The 19183-nt window shown below is 36.7% G+C and overlaps 2 protein-coding genes across 2 annotated transcripts; both read right to left on the reverse strand.

Annotated features, from left to right (window-relative positions):
- Positions 1-330: 330 nt before the first annotated feature.
- Positions 331-5492, reverse strand: LOC139744468 (thiopurine S-methyltransferase-like; the record flags this gene model as incomplete). The annotated part of the gene is made up of 6 exons (XM_071654901.1): positions 5417-5492; positions 4438-4570; positions 3745-3797; positions 2212-2286; positions 890-969; positions 331-482 (listed from the first exon to the last, which is right to left on the reverse strand). Coding segments are annotated over exons 1-6 (522 nt in total), but the record flags the coding sequence as incomplete, so codon positions are not given.
- Positions 5493-11782: 6290 nt separating this feature from the next.
- LOC139744467 (AH receptor-interacting protein-like) lies at positions 11783-17464 on the reverse strand. Its single transcript, XM_071654900.1, has 5 exons — positions 17422-17464; positions 16281-16405; positions 15502-15681; positions 13977-14478; positions 11783-13041 (listed from the first exon to the last, which is right to left on the reverse strand). The coding sequence occupies exons 2-5, from the start codon at positions 16377-16379 to the stop codon at positions 12836-12838; spliced, it is 987 nt and encodes a 328-aa protein (XP_071511001.1). The 5' UTR covers positions 16380-16405; positions 17422-17464; the 3' UTR covers positions 11783-12835.
- Between the last annotated feature and the right edge of the window lie 1719 nt (positions 17465-19183).

The following is a 19183-nucleotide window of genomic DNA, read 5'->3' on the forward strand; positions in this document are numbered from 1 at the left end:
ACCAAGTTTCATAAACAACTCACAATGTTAGATTTATGATCTGAGAGATAGGTAAACAAAAGAATCATACTCAATGACGATAGGCACTTGATTTCTGTTTTGGATCTCGTGAATAATAAAGGAGTCCAATTCGTGTTCACTGGTTAGGTTTATATATGGGAATATACAATCTCATATTATTGAAACTCAGAATGAGATATGTATTTCCACAATCTTATACTGACCTTGTTTGACATTGCAGTCTGTATAATTATATTTCCTTCTTACTACAAAAGATTTACAATCGACACAATCTACACAATAATGGTGCTATATGATAATGTCAATTGCCAGTGGTTTCTCACCATACATCCTCTCAAAGTCTACCATCTCCACGGGACGGCAAGGGAACTCCTCCTCAACATCGTGACCATGCCCGTGTCCCTGGTTGTCATGGTGACCGTGTCCATGATCATCGTGACCTGCTGAGCCTCCCTCCGCATCTGTAATGACAAAGGGCAGACGAAGAATATCATTGTACTAGATGATGTTATCTTCGTAATATACCGCACTCAAATTCATCACAGAATTCGAGATTTGGTTTTCTCATGTGAAACAGAAAACTCACGTTTGAAAACCACATGTGAATTCAGGAAATTTTGCATGCATTCATGCTCACCTGAAAATCAGCGTAAGATCGTATAGCAAACAACCTTTTTAAAAAATCCAATGAGATAAAGGTATGTATAGGGATATGCAGGCAGATATACATTTTGACGCAAATGGTTGATGGCATCAGTGACATAATGTTGAAATTATATTACAAATTATGCACATATCAATAAGAAGTTTTCTAAATAACGAATACATGTATATTTGTATGATACTCTTGGCTAAGAGTTTTTCTCACCTTCTGTCTCTCCAAAGGTAAAAGTTTCTGCCAGGATTCTACCCCCAGGAGATAGAACAGACAAGAGCAGTTCTCCATATCTGGATAAACACAGAAACAAACATGGTAGATATCCCTATCATGCCTATAAAGACAAACACAACTTTGTAGAGTGTTCTCATATTGGGACAACAAAGACTTTAATGTACTATAATAGAGACAAACAAGTATAAACTATATTACAAGGTCTTAAGCTCTTTCCCTATTTATAGTCTTCCTCTTCTTCGGACATATAGGAACGAAATTCCAGCTACAGGAGCTGTGATAACATTATATGCATCTCTCCTCCTTTTGAACCAGAAAATCTAAAATGGAATCATAAGAAGATTATCTGCCTTTTTTATAGTTGTATAAGAGCGGAAGTCTCTGGTCATCTCTTTGAAGATATTCTTCTATCTTATCATGATAATTTGGAATACGGGAACGAATTCGTATTTGACAAAGTAAAGCCAAGTTAAAAGCAAAGTATACTGCAGTTGCAGCTACAACAGCACAATGATTATGTTCATAGCAAAGGAAAATTCGATTGGACAATGTGCTATAATTTCGGCACCATCATTTAGCAAGATATAGCTGTGCCTTGAAAGGTAAGTGTTTTAAGATAAATATTTCCAAGGCGTCATGATTGAGTGTCGCGTTAAATGTATATAACTTTGTTTGAAGTTCAGCTTCAACCTGCTTACTACTGAGGAAATGAAATGAAATGAAATGAAATTTATTCATATTCCACATAGTGGACATTATATCATAAATATAAAGAGTATAACACATAGTGGACATTATATCGTTTACTATACATAGTATAATATATACAAAATATCGTGATATTTTTAGATAAAAATACAACATGTACAAATGTGGAGGGGACTACGGAGAAGCACTGCTTGTTAAATGTATTCCCCCTACAGAATACAGACAAAATGATATCAAAGAAAAGGCGAAGTGTTATAACGAAAACACTATATATTATTTACAAGGACACAATTATGATCCCTGGTACGGATATACATGTAATGTTACACAGTACAGGTCTATGCACAAAGTGTTTACAGTGTGCATTTATATATACCATTTATAGAATAATGAATGAAACAGAAGATGACCTTTCGAGTATTCTTAATGAAAGTACTTCTAGAAAACATTGGTTGAAATATGCAGACATTTAATTACCATGAAACCGATTGGAAAGAAAATATTTTGAGCTTATACTTAAAGCTATTTAAGCTCTACTGAGGGCTACAAGGAGTATTCTATAGTCAGAAATGACATAACAAGAAACCTACCTGACTCTTTCCTGTGGAGGTATGTCAGTCATTGCCCCAGATTCCCACATCCCATCAACTTTCCCTATAAGATTCCTGCACGTAATGATTATACACAAGCACGTGAATATTTACACATATGTAATACTTCCAATTACATATGCAATACACACAAGTATGAAAATGCCCTCTGTAACCACTTCCGCTCGCACTCCATAAATTTTCTTTCTTTTCCTTTTCACTTACATTTCTTCCTTATTCATTTTTTTTTTACTTACTCGCTTAAAGCCTATACATTTTATTTTTCAAGCACGCTATTGAAATCAAGCAACTGCTTATGAGAATATGATGGCAGTCTCCTGCGTTTGGCAGTGATTATTTCCAAGAGATTAGTAACATGATTACATGGCAATGTTATTAATACACGATGTATTACCTTTAAGGTATACGCAATGATATTGGCCTATTATTTTTGTTGAATTATAGCACTGTATTTTGTACCTTAATCAGGTTCCATATTCCGAAACATACAATTTCCTATACCTTATAGATGTTATATAATCTGACAATGAAATAGGAAATGTTATTCCGAAGGTTCACTGATCCGAAAATGAAATAAAGTTCCTTGATTCGATAAACAAAAGAAAATGTGTACTAGTGAACCTCTGGAATTACGAACCTCATTTCGTTTTTGGATTAATGAACCTTCGGAATAATGGCCTTTTTGTCATTTTCAAATTAACGGACCTTTGTAGTAACGAACATTCGAATTAACTAACCGTAACCGTATTCAGATATGTATCCAATGTATGTCGTGTTATGTATGATTATAATTATTTGTGTTTGAAAATGCAGAAATGAAGTAAAGAAAATAAATAGAGATTACTAATACGAGATAGAAAAAAGATATGTATGACAAAAAGATACATACATACATGCATATCATGATTATGATTATAGGGTATTCATTCTTTACAGCCTATATGATACATTCCCTGATATCACAGTGTCACGAACCGTCATAGGGGGAAAATGCTTGAAGAAGAGTGTGCTTCATTTGAAAAATGCTGTCTGCATAACGTAATACATTGGGTTTTTTTTTTATTCTTCTCGGGTAACAAAATTACAAAAACAGTGAAGTGAGAAAATGGAATTGATTTCAAGCGTTTGACATGCTTTTTGGTAACAATTATTATCTTTGCAAAGAATTAAGTGTAACAGAGTGAGCCATTGATAAACAGTGGGCTTAACTTTAATGCTTACTTATGAAATGGATATCTTTTCCGCTTTCACAAACTTATTTAGGGTGTTTGAGGAACTAGCTGTGCTTCGATATACAAGTAACACAGAAATTTAGAAATTTAGGCCTCATCTTCTTACAATGCAAAAATTAGCCGTCTTGATTCTTAAAAGTAAGCAGTACAAAATTATCAAGTTTTCGTGACTCAGATATCAGGCCTGACGGTACAATTTTCCATCTAATCGTGATGTACACTTGAAGCACTGGGAACTTGGGAAGCACGTTTATATACTGACAAGAAATTTACAACTCACGTGTCCAGATCAAAAATGTTGCATTTGTACAGGGTCAGTTTGCCATCGTCACTCTAGAGTCAAAACAGAAGAGGAATTCACTTCAAAACTCACCAATCTGTTTGCTAGTCAATTCTTCGGTATACTTAACGAGAGTTAAGCTTTACATGATCAAGATTTTCCAGCCTTCTCGAAGCTACCATTTATTTCTTTTTTCTCGCCTACCGTGTTACCTTTGTTTTCCCTAATGTAAGCATGACTGTTTTAAGTCTCTGTCTCTCTTTCTCTCTCTCTCTCTCTCTGTATATCATATATATCTTTCTATGTCCCAACCCCATTTGACTATTCCAAATGCTGAGATTGAGAAAACAAAAGTGAAAACTGATGACAAAAACCCTTCCACAAGAATTGCTAACATGAGAAAATGGATAGCTAAACTGTAAAAGAATTACGTCTACTGAGGCAAATATATGTGTATCTGGACTAGGAACCACTGTAATGACTCAAATAGCAAGTATACCATGTATACATATAGGTACTAACACTGCATAATATTTAGAAGTCAATACGAATGGACAGATATTTAAAGTGAAAGGAAGAAAGAAATCTTAAATTTCAGCAACAAATCACTCTATCGGACTAACAAAAGTAGACAAATGGCTGTCTTACGTACACGTTGGTATCAATTAAAGTCAATTTTTATTTGAATTTCACCTTGTAGCATTTTCCACTAGGAATGGAAGGAACGCTGCTCTCCGTGTATTTGATTCCATGCCTTTCCAGAAACATTGTGAGAGCCTTGTCCACCAGCTCCACACCAATCACCTCGTGACCTTGCTCTAGTAACCTATAAGTTTCGACAAAGCATGTATTTCATAGGTTATATATTGTGCGGTAGACTTGCATTGAGCAAATCGAGGACATATATATATATATATATATATATATATATATATAATAAGATATGGATTTTCTGAGACAAATGTTTACAGTAATAGCATACCACTTTCACACCATATAAAATTAATTGGTGTACAATCACACCAGGCCCTCAAAAAAAAAAAACCAACAACAAAAAACAAAACAAACAGAACAGCCAGAATAAATGCAGACAAGAACAGCAACAAGAAATCAGAATGGCTTCAGGACATAGCGATGCTTTTATATTGAACAGCATAGTCTTTGGAGACCATTCCATACATTTGAATGGGAATATACAAAGAAAAGAGAGAAAAGTTGAGGCCGCGTCATTACTATTTGGACAATTTATAGGGCAAAGTTCATCTATTCACCACATCCATGAACAATTAAAAGCGAGATGACGCAGGTGCAGACACTGTCTGTGGCTTATTTGAGCATTCTGTTGGCTAGCAGAAGGCCTATATACACAGCGCATTTGGGGAAAACATGAAAATAAATTCTACAAAGTTTGATTTTTCAATGTGCATATAGAGCGAGAATAGAAAAGCGAGGGGGAAATGCTTAAAGAGTGAGCTGGTGTATGGGTGTAACCTTGTAGAAATAGACTCTGGCAAAGTTTATATCCCACGGAGCTTGAAAAGTATGCAGACTTCAAAGAACATTTAATGGATCATGCAGGGAACATGACTGGCGATCTAGTGTCGTTTTTGCACTAAAGGTTTATAGGTTGAAAGGGACGAATAACTGAGGTTGATATACACAATATCATTACCAGTGTAGGTCCCTAGCAGCTCCACACATGGGGACAAAGATGCGAAGATTAGACTTTCCCGTCAGTCAATCTGCTGATATGTTCCTTTAACCACCTGCGGATGAGATTCATTCATAGTTGGACAAGATTTACGAAAAACGCTTATACAGAATGATTATATGAATTGCAACCTTGGCGTTTATTCTATGACTTATCTGAATGGATCTGTAACATATTAAGGTATAGTTTTATTAAAAACATGACTGCGGACAGCTGACTGAGATAGATACCGTAAATCATATATAGCCACAGTGTCTTAGATAAACAAGCTTATAGGCTTATATGATTTTGCACGAATATATGAAGAAAATCTTGAATCAAGTTGGATTGCAGACATTGTTCATGTTATATTTCAAACACATTACCCAGATTTAGCTCAAATCCGAAATAACGTTTTCATGTTCACTACTATTGAAAAAATGCTTGATGCTGTAAAAAGGTGACAGTCAGTTTTAAAGATTCATTCTGCACAGATCACATACATACGGACTTACTTGCTGACATCTCTGTTTGCGTTTCTTACAGTCTCCCTCGTACCACGCATCCTGCCACTGTTTTTTCATCTGCATTGCGCCCTCCTACAATATGTTTCTTTCGTGGTCATGTTCGTGTTCTCCACTCTGCGCCATTTTTGTCTTTTGATACAGCCTCTACGAGACAGATATGTCATTATCAGAATCTATATTTAATATAAAGCCGTATCAGTGTATAGAGGGAAGACACATGCATACTTGAGAATGTCGTTTGTCGTTGTTCAAAAAGTAAAGGCGAAATAAATCATCAGTATTGACAGCATAATGATTATTATATCAAGAAGAATATCTGTAAAATAATAAGTATATATAAGCCCTTTTGATGTGATGCATTTTGCTAAGTCACACTACCTTGTTTATAGAAGAAACACTACCACAGCTCTATAATTAGTCTGAAATTTCCTTTCTGATCGATGTATACTAAACTTTCAGGGGAAAACTTTCAATGGGCTCTGCATGTATCCTCCAGTGTAGAGTAACAATTATGATAATGAGGAATTTACGCGTCAATGAATTTTACTAGGTCAAGGTTAGTCCCCTGTTGGAGCGTCTTGCATGGAAAATAAGTATGTCTTATGCTAAACACGGGCCGCGCAAAGTTTTATTTATTGTTGTTAGGTTTTTAGTGTGTACATGTGTGGGGGGGGTGCTCGTGGTTGGTTAGATCAAGGATCATAATGTTTCCCTTCCCACGTACATCCCCTTACCCCTTTCGTTTCCTTTTCGACGGGTAGAGCCTTCCAAAGTCAATATTGGTTTTTAAAATTCTTTTTATTGTTTTTGTTTATTTGTTCTAGCGTGTGGGCCTATGTCGGGGTGGGGTGGGGGGGGGGGGGGCTGCAGCCCCTTTCAGCCCTCTCCTCACCCTGGTCACCCGCGGTCCCGGTGGTAGGTAGCAGTTGGTACAATCTAAACGCAGGTAATTCCTTACCAGGTATTTTTTGCGTCCCTGGTATAACCACATGGGATATTTTTTTTCCAAGGTTAGGGCACAGTAAGAGTTCTGTGGGTTAGGGAACCCTTATCCACCTTTGACCTTCGAAGTATTGAGTAGGCCTTACAGTATCGCCCTTCTGCTTGAGGACAATTCCGAAGCAGGGCATCGTCGCCGGTTTCGCGCATCAAAAATTCAGTACTAAAACCTTAAAAATATCGACATATTGATTACTTTAAGAGTAAGCAGAACATTATTCTAGTAGTAACGTTAGAATCTAACCTCATCTTTGAACTTGGTAATGAGTCTGTGCATTTCCTGTCATTATTTGAACACTGAAATATATTATATGGTATTATGTACCAATGAATAAGTTATCAAGATTTAATCTTTTAACTGCACTCACAATGGAGCGCAGTATATAAGTAGTTTAATATGTACATACACACTAGGTCTACTTAAATATTACGCATCATCGCAATATCAGGGCCTTGATAACAAGGACAGTCTAGGCATTTACAGTCATGCACACACATTAATCTTTGAAAAGACATGGCAAACGTAATGCCTACTGGCTTTATATGCACACTCCACTCATACCTACCGCAGCCTTCCAGTCAAGTCCACACGAGGTTGTGATGGTTGGGTTGTGCTGTGTGCACGTTTCACTGAGCTGTTCACAGTGCTATAAATATGGACAGCCATCACATGAACACACAAAAGCAGATTATAACAAATACATAATGAAATCGTGCGCGGGACACACAGCACACAAAGAGAGGTATTTCCCGCACTTGTAAGAGTGCACACTACAAATATTTACAGTTTCAAGTTCATCAAACACGGGTGCGCTTTTACGAATGGTGATCCTGATGACCAATCCGGGTGACCATGGATACAGATCATATATGCAAATAATGATGCGCGTTCACTAGTGACTGTTTCTCACAATCATAATGCATATCAAGCATGCGGAAGCAGTTTTGCAAGGTTTATACCGTGTATTATGATAAATGTTGCAAGTAAACGATCAAAATCACTCGGCAACTTTAATACGTATGACAGTGATATTTAAAGTATTATATAGGTCTACATACGATCATGTCAAAAAATTAAATCAACTGTTATGACTCATATACACACATTCAAAATTTTTCTCCATAGAGCATTCAAGAATTATAAAAACCGATTGGCCTTGTTTATGCTTCCAATATTGATACGTGTACTTACAAGGCACAAGCTATTCTTAAATTGTGTATAGGCCTATAAGCTTAAATCAGGAAGTTTATTGTAAAATATACCATGATATGTTAGAAAATTTGTTTTGTGTCATATATCAGGGGCAGATCTAGCTCTCTGCTAAAGTGGGGGGGGGGGGGAGTTGATTCAAAGACGATGGATCATGACAAGCCAAAACGAAGGAAAGAAAAAAAATCTTCACATTTTTTTGCTGCCACTTCTCTCCCAAATCGACTGACAAGCAAAAACAAAAAACAAAACTAAAACTAAACTAAACAAAACAAAAAAACAAAAACCGCAAGGAAGGTTTTAAAACAACCCTTAACCCAAAAACAAAACAAAGAAAAAACAAAGAAAAATGAACCCAAGGGGGTTAAAGCGCCTATACCCCCCTCTATAGACCCGCCACTGTGTATATTTTTTGTTGAATACATGTATATGATTTTTCTTTTGTTATTGTACCTCACATCAACTTTGAATCAAAACTTGTTATCAACGAAGCAGAATGTCCTGCATGGATTTGGGTTAAAAAAAAAAAAAAACCTTGGTTTTTCGAGTTTGTTTGCTAGAATTTTTAAGACTTCTCATGTCTGAAATCACACTGAAAAGTTTTTTCAAAACACAATCGCTTGACCGGAAAATATTCCATTGTTGTCATCATTCCCTCACATTTCGGCATTTTTTACTGTTTTACTATAATTATATCTTCTATTCTATGGTAACAGTCCTTGTTCTATTCTTGTTTTGAAACTGTTTTGTGTATATTCCCGTGTTATGTTCTATGTATATATATAATACAGGGGTGGATCCAGGAATTCTGTAAGGGGGGGGGGGGGGCACAACTAATATTTCTGATTCCACTTCCGGGTTTCATTTCATTTTGCTCTTTTTATTTCTTTTGTTTTAACAAAAAATAAAGGGGGGGGGGGGGCATGCGCCGGTTGCGCCCCCTCTGGATCCGCCACTGTTTTTATATGTATATTGTGTATATATACATATGTATATATGTATCATTTCATCATACATATATATACAGCTGTATACACACACACACACACACACACACACCACACATATAATATATATATATATGAAGAGTTTGTTCGAAAAAAACCGATAAGTCCATATTTGCCAAATGGAGATATTTGCGATTAAAGGTCAAGAAAAAATAGAGAGAATAATAAGAACATTTTTGCTTCTTTTGACCATAACTTCAAAAAATGTACCTGTATATGTAGTGACCAATATATCATTTAAAAGGTATTATTTTGTACTTTATAACAGAGGACCGTACTTCGAAATCTTCAAAAAATGGACTTTTTGCGAACAAACTCATGTATATATATAATTATATAAATATATACATGCATACATGCTTGTGCATATTCAAGTGATGTGAAATAAATGCAAAAAATAATACAAATACCAATAAGCAAAATCTGATGTTGGTCTTTAGCGATGTGGTAGTCAATAAATCTTTGGATGAAATACATGATGATTCTGTACGTGTATGTGAGGTTGTTTCCTTAACACTTATTCTATTTTCATCATGCTCTGATTATAAAAACAGCTATGGATATGAATTACTAGTACATGTACTGGTGATGATTGTTGAATATAGTGTCTGCTCAACCAAGGAGCACAAAATAATTTTATGAAAGGCTGTAAGTTTTACCCAATATACGACAATGGCACAAGAATTTAGCTTCACTGTAACAATACATTGTACTTGGTTGTTTATTTCACAAACAAGCCTATCATAAAGCATTATGTACAGCATCTATTAAAAAATACACATGATAAAATCAGACTGTATGACACATAATCTCAAATGAATATCATATCTTCATCTTCCAAGGCTGCTGAATACTTGTTTATGTTTACAATTTTGCATTGCAATGAGGACCATGTTAGACATTACACCTTATATGTACTCAGAGCACACAGACGGGAGGTTAGCAACAATTGCAATACGGTTTTCATTAATTCAAACATGGCTCTGTTTGCATCAAAGTTGAGATCAAACACAAGTCAGAAAATCAAATCCAACTATCCAAATACTCAATTCTGATTGGCTGATACATATACCCAACTCAATTTGATTTCTGACCTATGTTTGATTGTCTGTTTATGCAGCAGGACCCAGGACTTCTACATGCTACTTCATGGGAGAAAATCACCTGAAAACTAATGGGAAACAAGCAATCAGTTTAACAGGACATAGTTGCAATGGACTACTTTACTTTCCCATTCTAGAGATCTTTATGGGATGTTTTCACTCAGTCCCTGAGAATATGCCTGTAGGGACAATTGTCTCCTGGTGCAGTTCCCATAGAAAAGCTATAAGTATCATAGACACTCACATTGCATTTACCATTTAACAAAATAAAACAAAACATATTTCTCCTCTTGAAAACTTGTCATCACATCTTCACATGTAATAGTCTTTTTTTTTTTGAATTTTATAAGACAAACATGCTATTTAGCAATATTTTTGCAACGGACTCATTTGTGACACAGACGCAAATTATATTGATATATTTCCAGGTGAGGTTGGTTGAAAAATTGCTGTACACATGTATAGCATCCTTATCTTGAATCAAGACAACTGGGGTGTCCTCTTCATTGAAACAAGCTATCTAATGAACACAAGGATTCAGCCAATAGTCAAGAGTGACATAAATGCAACAAATTTCCAATCTGATGTTAATACAACGGACAAAGCTTGCTTTTCACAATATTTTTATCTACATTGACAGGACGAAGTAGGAATGCCCTTGTAATACATGCTTTTGTATCTTACACTAATAGCACACAATTTTGGCATCTGAAGATAAAATCACTAGAAGCTTATGATAGGCAAACAGGAATGGATAGAGGAAAAAATCAAATCAAACCATAAACATCACAAAAATTTTCATGAAAAGACACATTTCATGTCCTCAGAGCGTTAACCATGTTGCAACGCTGGTCAAAGCAAAAAATATGTTATTTTTATTTTATTTAACTTGCTGAACAGCATGCATAAGTTTATTTCTCCAAGAAGATTACATTTTGATTATTGCCTATTATACAATTGCATGCAGCACTTTTTTTTTTTGCATCTTCTTTTCTTTTTTAACTGAGTTTTTACATCTTGAGTTATGATGACAGAACTACATAGTGCAGTAGTCATATCTCTGTCATATAACATACTTCTCTGTTGGTTTGACACTCCAGCAATGTCATACAAACACAAGCATGATTTTAACTGGAAAGATTGGCAAACCTCTACTCAGTGCAGAGTATGACATGTTGGAGGAATTAACTTCTCCATAGCTTCTGTATGAGTTGATATAATTTTTATTTGTAATTCAAATCCACAGGAATATCAGCAAACTGTATCAATAATGGGATAGCCCATAATTTTTGTTATCTCATTGCACTATGATAACAAAGATTACATCAAGTAATGATGAGAAAAACAGGCGAAGAGGAATGACAGAAAGAAATATATTACTTTGATGCTCTGTAAAACATATGACTAGAAAAGAATTAGGTCATTAGTTTCTTTGTCTTACAGGGCTACTATTCACATTTTCAGGTCTAAGCAATTGCAAAAGGTAATCTCTATTATTATTCTCATCAACTTCACAAATAAAGTTATTACAAGATTGTGCATTACAGTGTAATAAATACCAAACTATTCAATATCAAGAGATGCATGCAACCAATGTTACATCTGAATGTTTCATGCATTAGTTGCATTATTTTCTGCTTTGATGTCATAACTTTCCGAATAAATAAAATTGTTTGTCTCAAACCGAAAATGCAGGAAAAATTGTCAACCTATATGAATACTAAAGACAGCACATCAGTAGATAGATACTGTATGCTGGTACAGTGTACACTGTAGTCTTTCATCCATGCATACACTCATGAACAGGGCTGCATGTCACTCAACTAATTTGACAATTATCATGAAGCACTGCACTGGTGTCTTCCAATGTGCCATGTGAACTTACAATCTCAATAAAAGCAGCAAAAAGAGCAATTATTATCATCATTGTCTCTATCACCATCATCATCATCATCAATATCTCATGACAGTCTGAACGAGCATCAAGCATAAGACAGTCTGTTTACTGCTTTAAAAGCTAGTGCAGAAGCTAACTATGTAACTGCAGACACACCGTACACACACGTCACATTTTTATGCCTCACTAGTTTGGCAGTACATGTTTTCTCCCGCGGTTTGAGAAAATTACAAGCAAAAGTTTTCTGACTTTGTATTCACAAGTCCCTACAAAACACTTTTCCACATCAGCTATAAACATGTATGCTATGGAAGTCTTCATATTTTTCAAAAGTAACAAAAAAAAAGCAATGTAAGACACATCAAGCGTCCTTTTAAAAAAAGAAAAAAAAAGTGATGAAGTAACATTCATTAAAGCATTTCAAGTGTTGAAATAGACTTCTTCATACCCATCACACATGCATTTCCTGACACTGAAAGGCTTTGTCTAGCGGTCTTCATGTTCTCGCTGCTGGCAAGATATTTCAAATTTATCCTGAAAATGAGACTAAATCTCTCTAGTCCATGAGATCTAGTAGTAAAAGTGGCAAACAAGCCAATACATGCCTTACTGTGTAGCTCATCTCATCTGAGGGAATCATGCGATGCGTAGCACCCCCTCACTCACTGAACAAATTTTTCAGTTTGGTCTTGTCTTCGCGGTCCTTCTGCTTCTCGGTCTCATCGATGATAGCTAGTTCCTTGCGGATGCTGGCTCCAAGCTTTGTGTCTAGTTTGGCAGCCTTTGTGAAATCCTTCCTGGCCTCAAAGAAGTTCCAGCATGCTGCATGTGCCTTGGCTCTTCTATACAGTGCCTTCACATTGTCTGGGATTGAATGGGAAAATTTTGATACCAAATATAATATCCAACAAAGCAGAACCTTTGTCCATTAGTTTGTGTTCAACATTCACTCTCACAGACAAAAGTTTGGGGGTTTTTTCCAATTTGCTGCTTATTTTTTCAATTTTGATTCATCTATTTATTTTATTTTTGCATTACAGAACTGATTATGACGGATACTTAAAGGGGCATTCCAGACTATTTTCATAATTTCACATCATGTGTGCATAAATCGACAGCTCCATGTATAGATTTGTGGAACTTATTGTGGTCCTTGAGCAGACAAACCAATACTCTAAAACCTAAAGCAAATAATACACTGAACAATAGGCGTTTTCACATCAGCCCAATGTTTCGAAACAGTGCTCTATTTTGCTGACTATTTTCTGCGAAAAATATCTCGAGCTTGGATTTTTATCGGGCTGATGTGAAAACGCCTATGGATGACATATGACATAGGAGGCTCACATATTTCAGAAATGTAGCAGTGAAATTCCATTACAATACTGCTTGCTTAACAAGTTCACCTGTTTAGAATCTATGCATGCCTTCTTCTTCTCTTCTGCTAGCTTGAGCCCCAACTCATGCATTCTTATGGTGAGGCTGCCATGCCATCAACCTTATACATTACATTTTTTTTTTTAAACATTCTCATTATTCATCCAAATCAATCTAAATTCTGAAACTCTGTACACAGTATAACTACTTTATAGTTGTTCAAATATGAAAGTCTGAAAATCATCTGGAGGTCTCCTTTAGGAGATCCATGTGCTTTCAAATTCATTTCAGTAAAAAAATGTAGTAAAAGAAACATAAGTTGTTAAAAGTGTTAACACCACAACATGTATCCATTTAGAACAAAGTTGCAGATCTATTGCATGACTGCCATAGACCGGCAGAGTATGAGAAACACATCTCACCTTCATCCTTCTCCAAGACTGTGGTGGTGTGCTCAATGACCTGGTAATACTCCTTGAGATAGAGTTTACACTGGGCAAAGTTGAGGAGGAACGGAATCTTCTCTCCGTCGAGCTCCAGCCACTCTGCACTGTTGGGCTTCTCATGCAGCAGCAGGTTCTCCAGGCACCCCAGGGCCTCGGCATACTTCTCAGCTGCTCTCACGTAGTCGCCCTCCTTGTAGAGCCGGTTGCCCTCCTCTCGGAGCTGCGGAAGAACAGCCCGCTTCTGCTCGTCGTTCATAGCCCAGGCCTCCAGGCGATGCTGCCCGGGCTCCTCGATGCTGACGATCTCCATTGTGAACTTCAGGGGCTCAAGCTTGTTCATGAGGGCATCCAGGTCCTCATAGCCCAGGCCAGACTTGTTGACCTGCGCCATGCCACAGCAATGCCTCTCCTCCGTAATCTTCTTGCCATGCCTGAAGTCACGCAGCTTGGCTTCTACTGGTGGGTATGATGTCAAATGCTGCAGGACAGATGATATGGGCATTTCACAAGTTTACAAAAGGATATTCATCTTGACACCCATGTTGACGCCTCAAGAAATTTTACAGGAACTTTAACTTTATTCAGCTACAGTGGATTATCCTTGGATTGTATCTACCCCACAAATGAATTTCATTTAACTTGTTGAGGACAGACTGATTTTGTTATAACACGCATTTTCCATAGACACCTGCCTGAGTATTCTCGGGACTCGTCTTCAACGGATTAAGAGAGACATTACTCCATGCAGAATTCCAATTTCAATGCAACATTTAAATAAAGGCATACATCCTGTGATTTTTTTTTTTTAAATAGTCAAATTAGGCCATCAGTAATTTCTCCCCATAAGCACTGAACTTCAATTGAACTTTATCAGATCAACTCATGAGGTCAAACTAGAACCAAGATCAGCTGTATGATAAGAAATCTGACTATTTTAAGCTGTGAATTTGTCAGTTGACTTATGCATGGAGTAGCAAGACATACCACTAAATTGAGACGTTTAGGGGACTATGACAACTTGCTTCAAGAATCAATGAAAGGTCATGTTTTTAATTATAATAAACCTTGCTTTTCTTCTTCATTTTCTGAAGTATCTTAGATTTTCACTGATTCACAGTTTCAACATGGTTGCCTTTCTCGAACATAACTTTCCCACTGAAGTTAATCCTCATTTAGCATAAACACCGTCCCATTCTTTACCTTGAGACATTAAAGATTCTACAGTGCTTTAGAGCATGGCTTGTGCCATCAGATATTGTGCATCAAAATTGCTGCAGCAGTAATATACAAATGGATCTCAAAACCAAAATCAAGGAAAGAATATATCAGTAATTTTCATCAAAACTCATACCAGGTAATGTGTATCCAAATACATTGTTAATGTATAAGTTTGTTTGAAATACATGTATACACACACATAAACACACAAATATATGACAGGGACAGAGAGAGACAGAAAGAGATTTATGGTATGCAGCTTTCTAACTAGAGAGAAACGCACCTCAGGATCTACCAAGAATTCTGCAACTTCGTCATGCCGCATTGTCTTCAGAGCATTCTCCCACACCTCAAACTTGAAGGATTTTCCTGTGAGGATCTCCATGGGTTTGTTGACCTTCTTTGTGTCCTCAATGACTGTCCCATCTTCGTCACACTTACTGCATTTGTAATGAAAGGTGACCTAAAACATAAAAACAAACAAACTAATTTTTCACTATCAAATTGACATAATGTACTGTATGTAGGACAGTATAACAAAACACAATCTACCAAAATTATGAGCACTGCGTATTAGGACTATTCATCACCATCAAAACAAAGATTATTATGCTATTACACTTGACAAAGTAACCATCATGCACTTGAATTTAGATTTTATTTGGGTAATCAAATGTCTCAATTGCTTTAGACTTATCAGAATTAGATAGCATTTTAATGTTTCTAAACGAGATTGAATTTGAACAAAGATTGATAAATAACATTAGTAAAACCATATCGATGATTGTAAGCTGTCCAGGGCAATGTTTGATAGCTAGAAACTCAACAAGAGCCATCTTGGTCATGTGACTATGATATTGTTTGCACTGCGCTTAAAACGGCAGTCATTCTTTGACCATCATTTCTCTAAAGGTCTTAAATGACCCCAACTTTAAGTAATTGGGAATAAAATATTGTCCGAACAGCCATAAAATTCTACACTTTTGCTGCTTCTGCTCTGATTTCAATTGACTGAATTAAAATTGATACTACATTTACCCCCCTCCCACATCATCTACCTACCTTTGTTCCATCAGGATAAAGTGGAAGGGATCCTTTCCCTGGATGTACTATTGATTTCTTGATTCCATAGCCGAGACCAGTTCCAAGCCCTGTCTCCATCTTTCAGTGGTTTCAGCCTGCTGTGCCTGTGGTAAACAGTGGTCATATCTCTCATGAGCTTGTTGAAGGTTGCAAGTAATATCATGGTTTCATAAAGTAGCACATCTGATCCAAATCTGAGCTAGTGGTGATTTCAGATTTGGATGAGGTATAGATACAGTGAGGTTCATTTATCTAACGGTAGGCCCTATTTGAATTATATGTAGGCCTAGCTCAAAAATTTCTGTATCACGATCATAACTTCCGCTTCAGATGCCACGACTCAAGTCAAGAGTAAACAGACCTAGTCCTAGGTACCCTTCTTATGAAAACAAAATCCCAACACTACATAGAAATACTAACAGGTACATCCATGGCATGCCATGTCATGAGCGTGGCTGCAAAATTTACAAAGAATGCAATAAGAAAACATGCAGGGTCCTAGAAGGCCCCTGCACCTTTTCTTTTTCTCTCAAATGACAATTGATCTGTCTGGACTGGTTATTGCCTGCATTTGTATTGTTGTGTTATTCATGTAGGAAGCACAAGTGCACACATACACAGACACAGCTGTAGTAATATACAGGCCTCATGACGCCTTCCGAGGGGCCTCATGAGGCGAGGCATTGTTCGGACGGGGGGCCGTCCTCATGAGCAGGTTTCCCGGACTGAGCTAGCACCCGCAGCTCCGGATGAGCAACTAGAGAACATTAAAGTTCTGGTCTCCGTTTCAGTGATAAGATTACTGATGCTCTATTGCTGTATTTAATCATTTCTACGTTACCCTCTGGAGCTCCGGTTTTAAAATCAAACTTTTTAATCTTATGCGATAGTGATTGTGAATAAAGAGTAACCCACACGAAACTATAGACGTGGGACTAAACAGATTACACTGATACGAATTAAACGAAAATCTTCATCATGCATCAGCACTACCTACGTTAACAGACAAATATAAACACCATGAATTAATAGTTATATCAAAATCCCATGTAAATTTCCTTCCAACTATCAAAGTTCACACAGTATAAAGCATTGCAAAAGGACAATAATCAAAACAAACCTTCGCGAGAGAGATCGGATCGTGACCAATGATAGAGGGCGCTACGTTCTTTAAATACGCCTGAGTCGAGATCTTTCTGCAAGCTACAAGATTTCCGAGAGGTAGACAAAAGCGCGAGGCGTGGTCCATTAATAAATCAATCGAAGTACGGGGGAATTTGTCTCTGCGATTGTTTTATCATTATACCTGGTCCAGCGAACCTGATCAAAGTACAACATTAACATCACGTTTATTCTCTGTATTAAGTCAATAAATCAAAATATAGTAGGGGGGGGGGCAAGGATTTAGATGAAAATGCTAATACAGGTTTTCTGCTTCTGTGATGAGAGTAAAAGTGGAGATCATGATTTGTCACTGTATCACATCGTAATAATGATTTGAAAATAAATCAAATGGGTGAATTTCGACAATGCGAATGCCTTTCCGGGGGATGTTTCATCAACGTTTGTCAGCGCTGACAATTTCAGCAAAATCCTTGGTTTTGATTGGATGAGATGCTCTGGTCACTGACTGTTACGATGTGTTTACAACAGTAACAGACTTCGACAGTCACTCCTCCGACCTCTCGCTCTCAGATGAAGATATTTCCGGCGATGTTGAAGGAGTATATGCAGGACAATATTATTCAAACAGCATCGTCATCGATATCGTAGACATGCTGATCAATGAAGCAGTCTGTGGCTTGGTCCAGAATTCATGAGGAGTTATGCACTACACAGATTGAATTGCTTACATGTGGCATGATTTTCAGAGAAATGACATCATTCAAACGATACTTTCCTGAGTACCTCTGGTCCCTTAATTGTGCTCTATGCGTTTACCGTGAAGTGAAGGATAAGGTAAAGATACCAGATGAAGGGGGCGAGATGGGGTTTTAGACGTCTCTGGTTCATTTGAGACTCAGAGATTTGCAACGAGTTTTGCAACCAACATACATTTCAGGCTTTGTCTAAGCTATTAAATTTCGAAAAGCACTGATACGTGTTTTGATATGCCTGCATGTATAGTACAGAGTTACACATGCAGTGTACATCAAGCACGTAGATCCCATTTATGTTCTGATTGCCTTGTTTGAAATGTAGGCAGGCAAAGAATTTGGTTTCTTCCAGCAAATCTCGACCACAAAGTTAATACTAAAGGCATTGCATGTGCCGGGCAGAGACAAATAATAGCAAATCACGGATCTTGTATCATTGAAAAAAAGTTATAAACAGTGTGTAGCTCTTTCATTCAAATATCGGAAAGGAAATTAAAAAGAAAGAAAAAAGAAAGGAAAAAAAGGATTGACTTTCAAACTTTGTACTGATCTCCACACCCGTTCCCTAAAATAAAAACTCCTTAATAATAGCAATGGACAAAACATTGGCTATCCAATACACAAATGTTATAGCTGTTGCAGATTTATACTTTCTTGATATCTGGGAATGATCATTAATACTTCCGTGTTTGTGAATAACGTCATATTTCTTTGGATAAGAAGTAAAGAAAGCTTTATGTTTTATATCCATACGCGTTGAAATTGCCTCTTATACACGTTTACATGTCTAATGTAATTAAAGAGAAATAGTAGGTCGTTAACACATCAATTTCCATCAATCTGTAGCAAATAAGCAAGAGAAATTCCAGATGATCTTGGAAGCCACCAACTTTTCTGATAAATGACATGAAAAGGTCGACATGACATAATGACAGTGAGATATTATGTTCAGAGAAGGACACCCAGTGCTTGCATTATTTGCTGCCTACCAGAATATCGATGACG

The sequence above is a fragment of the Diadema antillarum genome, unplaced genomic scaffold (assembly GCF_040938485.1).
Source record: "Diadema antillarum isolate AM-2024a unplaced genomic scaffold, OU_Dant_1.0 seq00001180_RagTag, whole genome shotgun sequence".
NCBI lineage: Eukaryota > Metazoa > Echinodermata > Echinoidea > Diadematoida > Diadematidae > Diadema > Diadema antillarum.

What these genes read in the sequence shown, in the direction of transcription:
- LOC139744467 (XM_071654900.1), bottom strand. Translation starts at nt 16,379, where the DNA reads ATGGAGACAGGGCTTGGAACTGGTCTCGGCTATGGAATCAAGAAATCA. An exon ending in TTTATCCTGATGGAACAAAG is followed by an intron (nt 15,682 to 16,280) that starts GTAGGTAGATGA and finishes TTTATGTTTTAG; the next exon opens with GTCACCTTTCATTACAAATG. An exon ending in AATTCTTGGTAGATCCTGAG is followed by an intron (nt 14,479 to 15,501) that starts GTGCGTTTCTCT and finishes TCTGTCCTGCAG; the next exon opens with CATTTGACATCATACCCACC.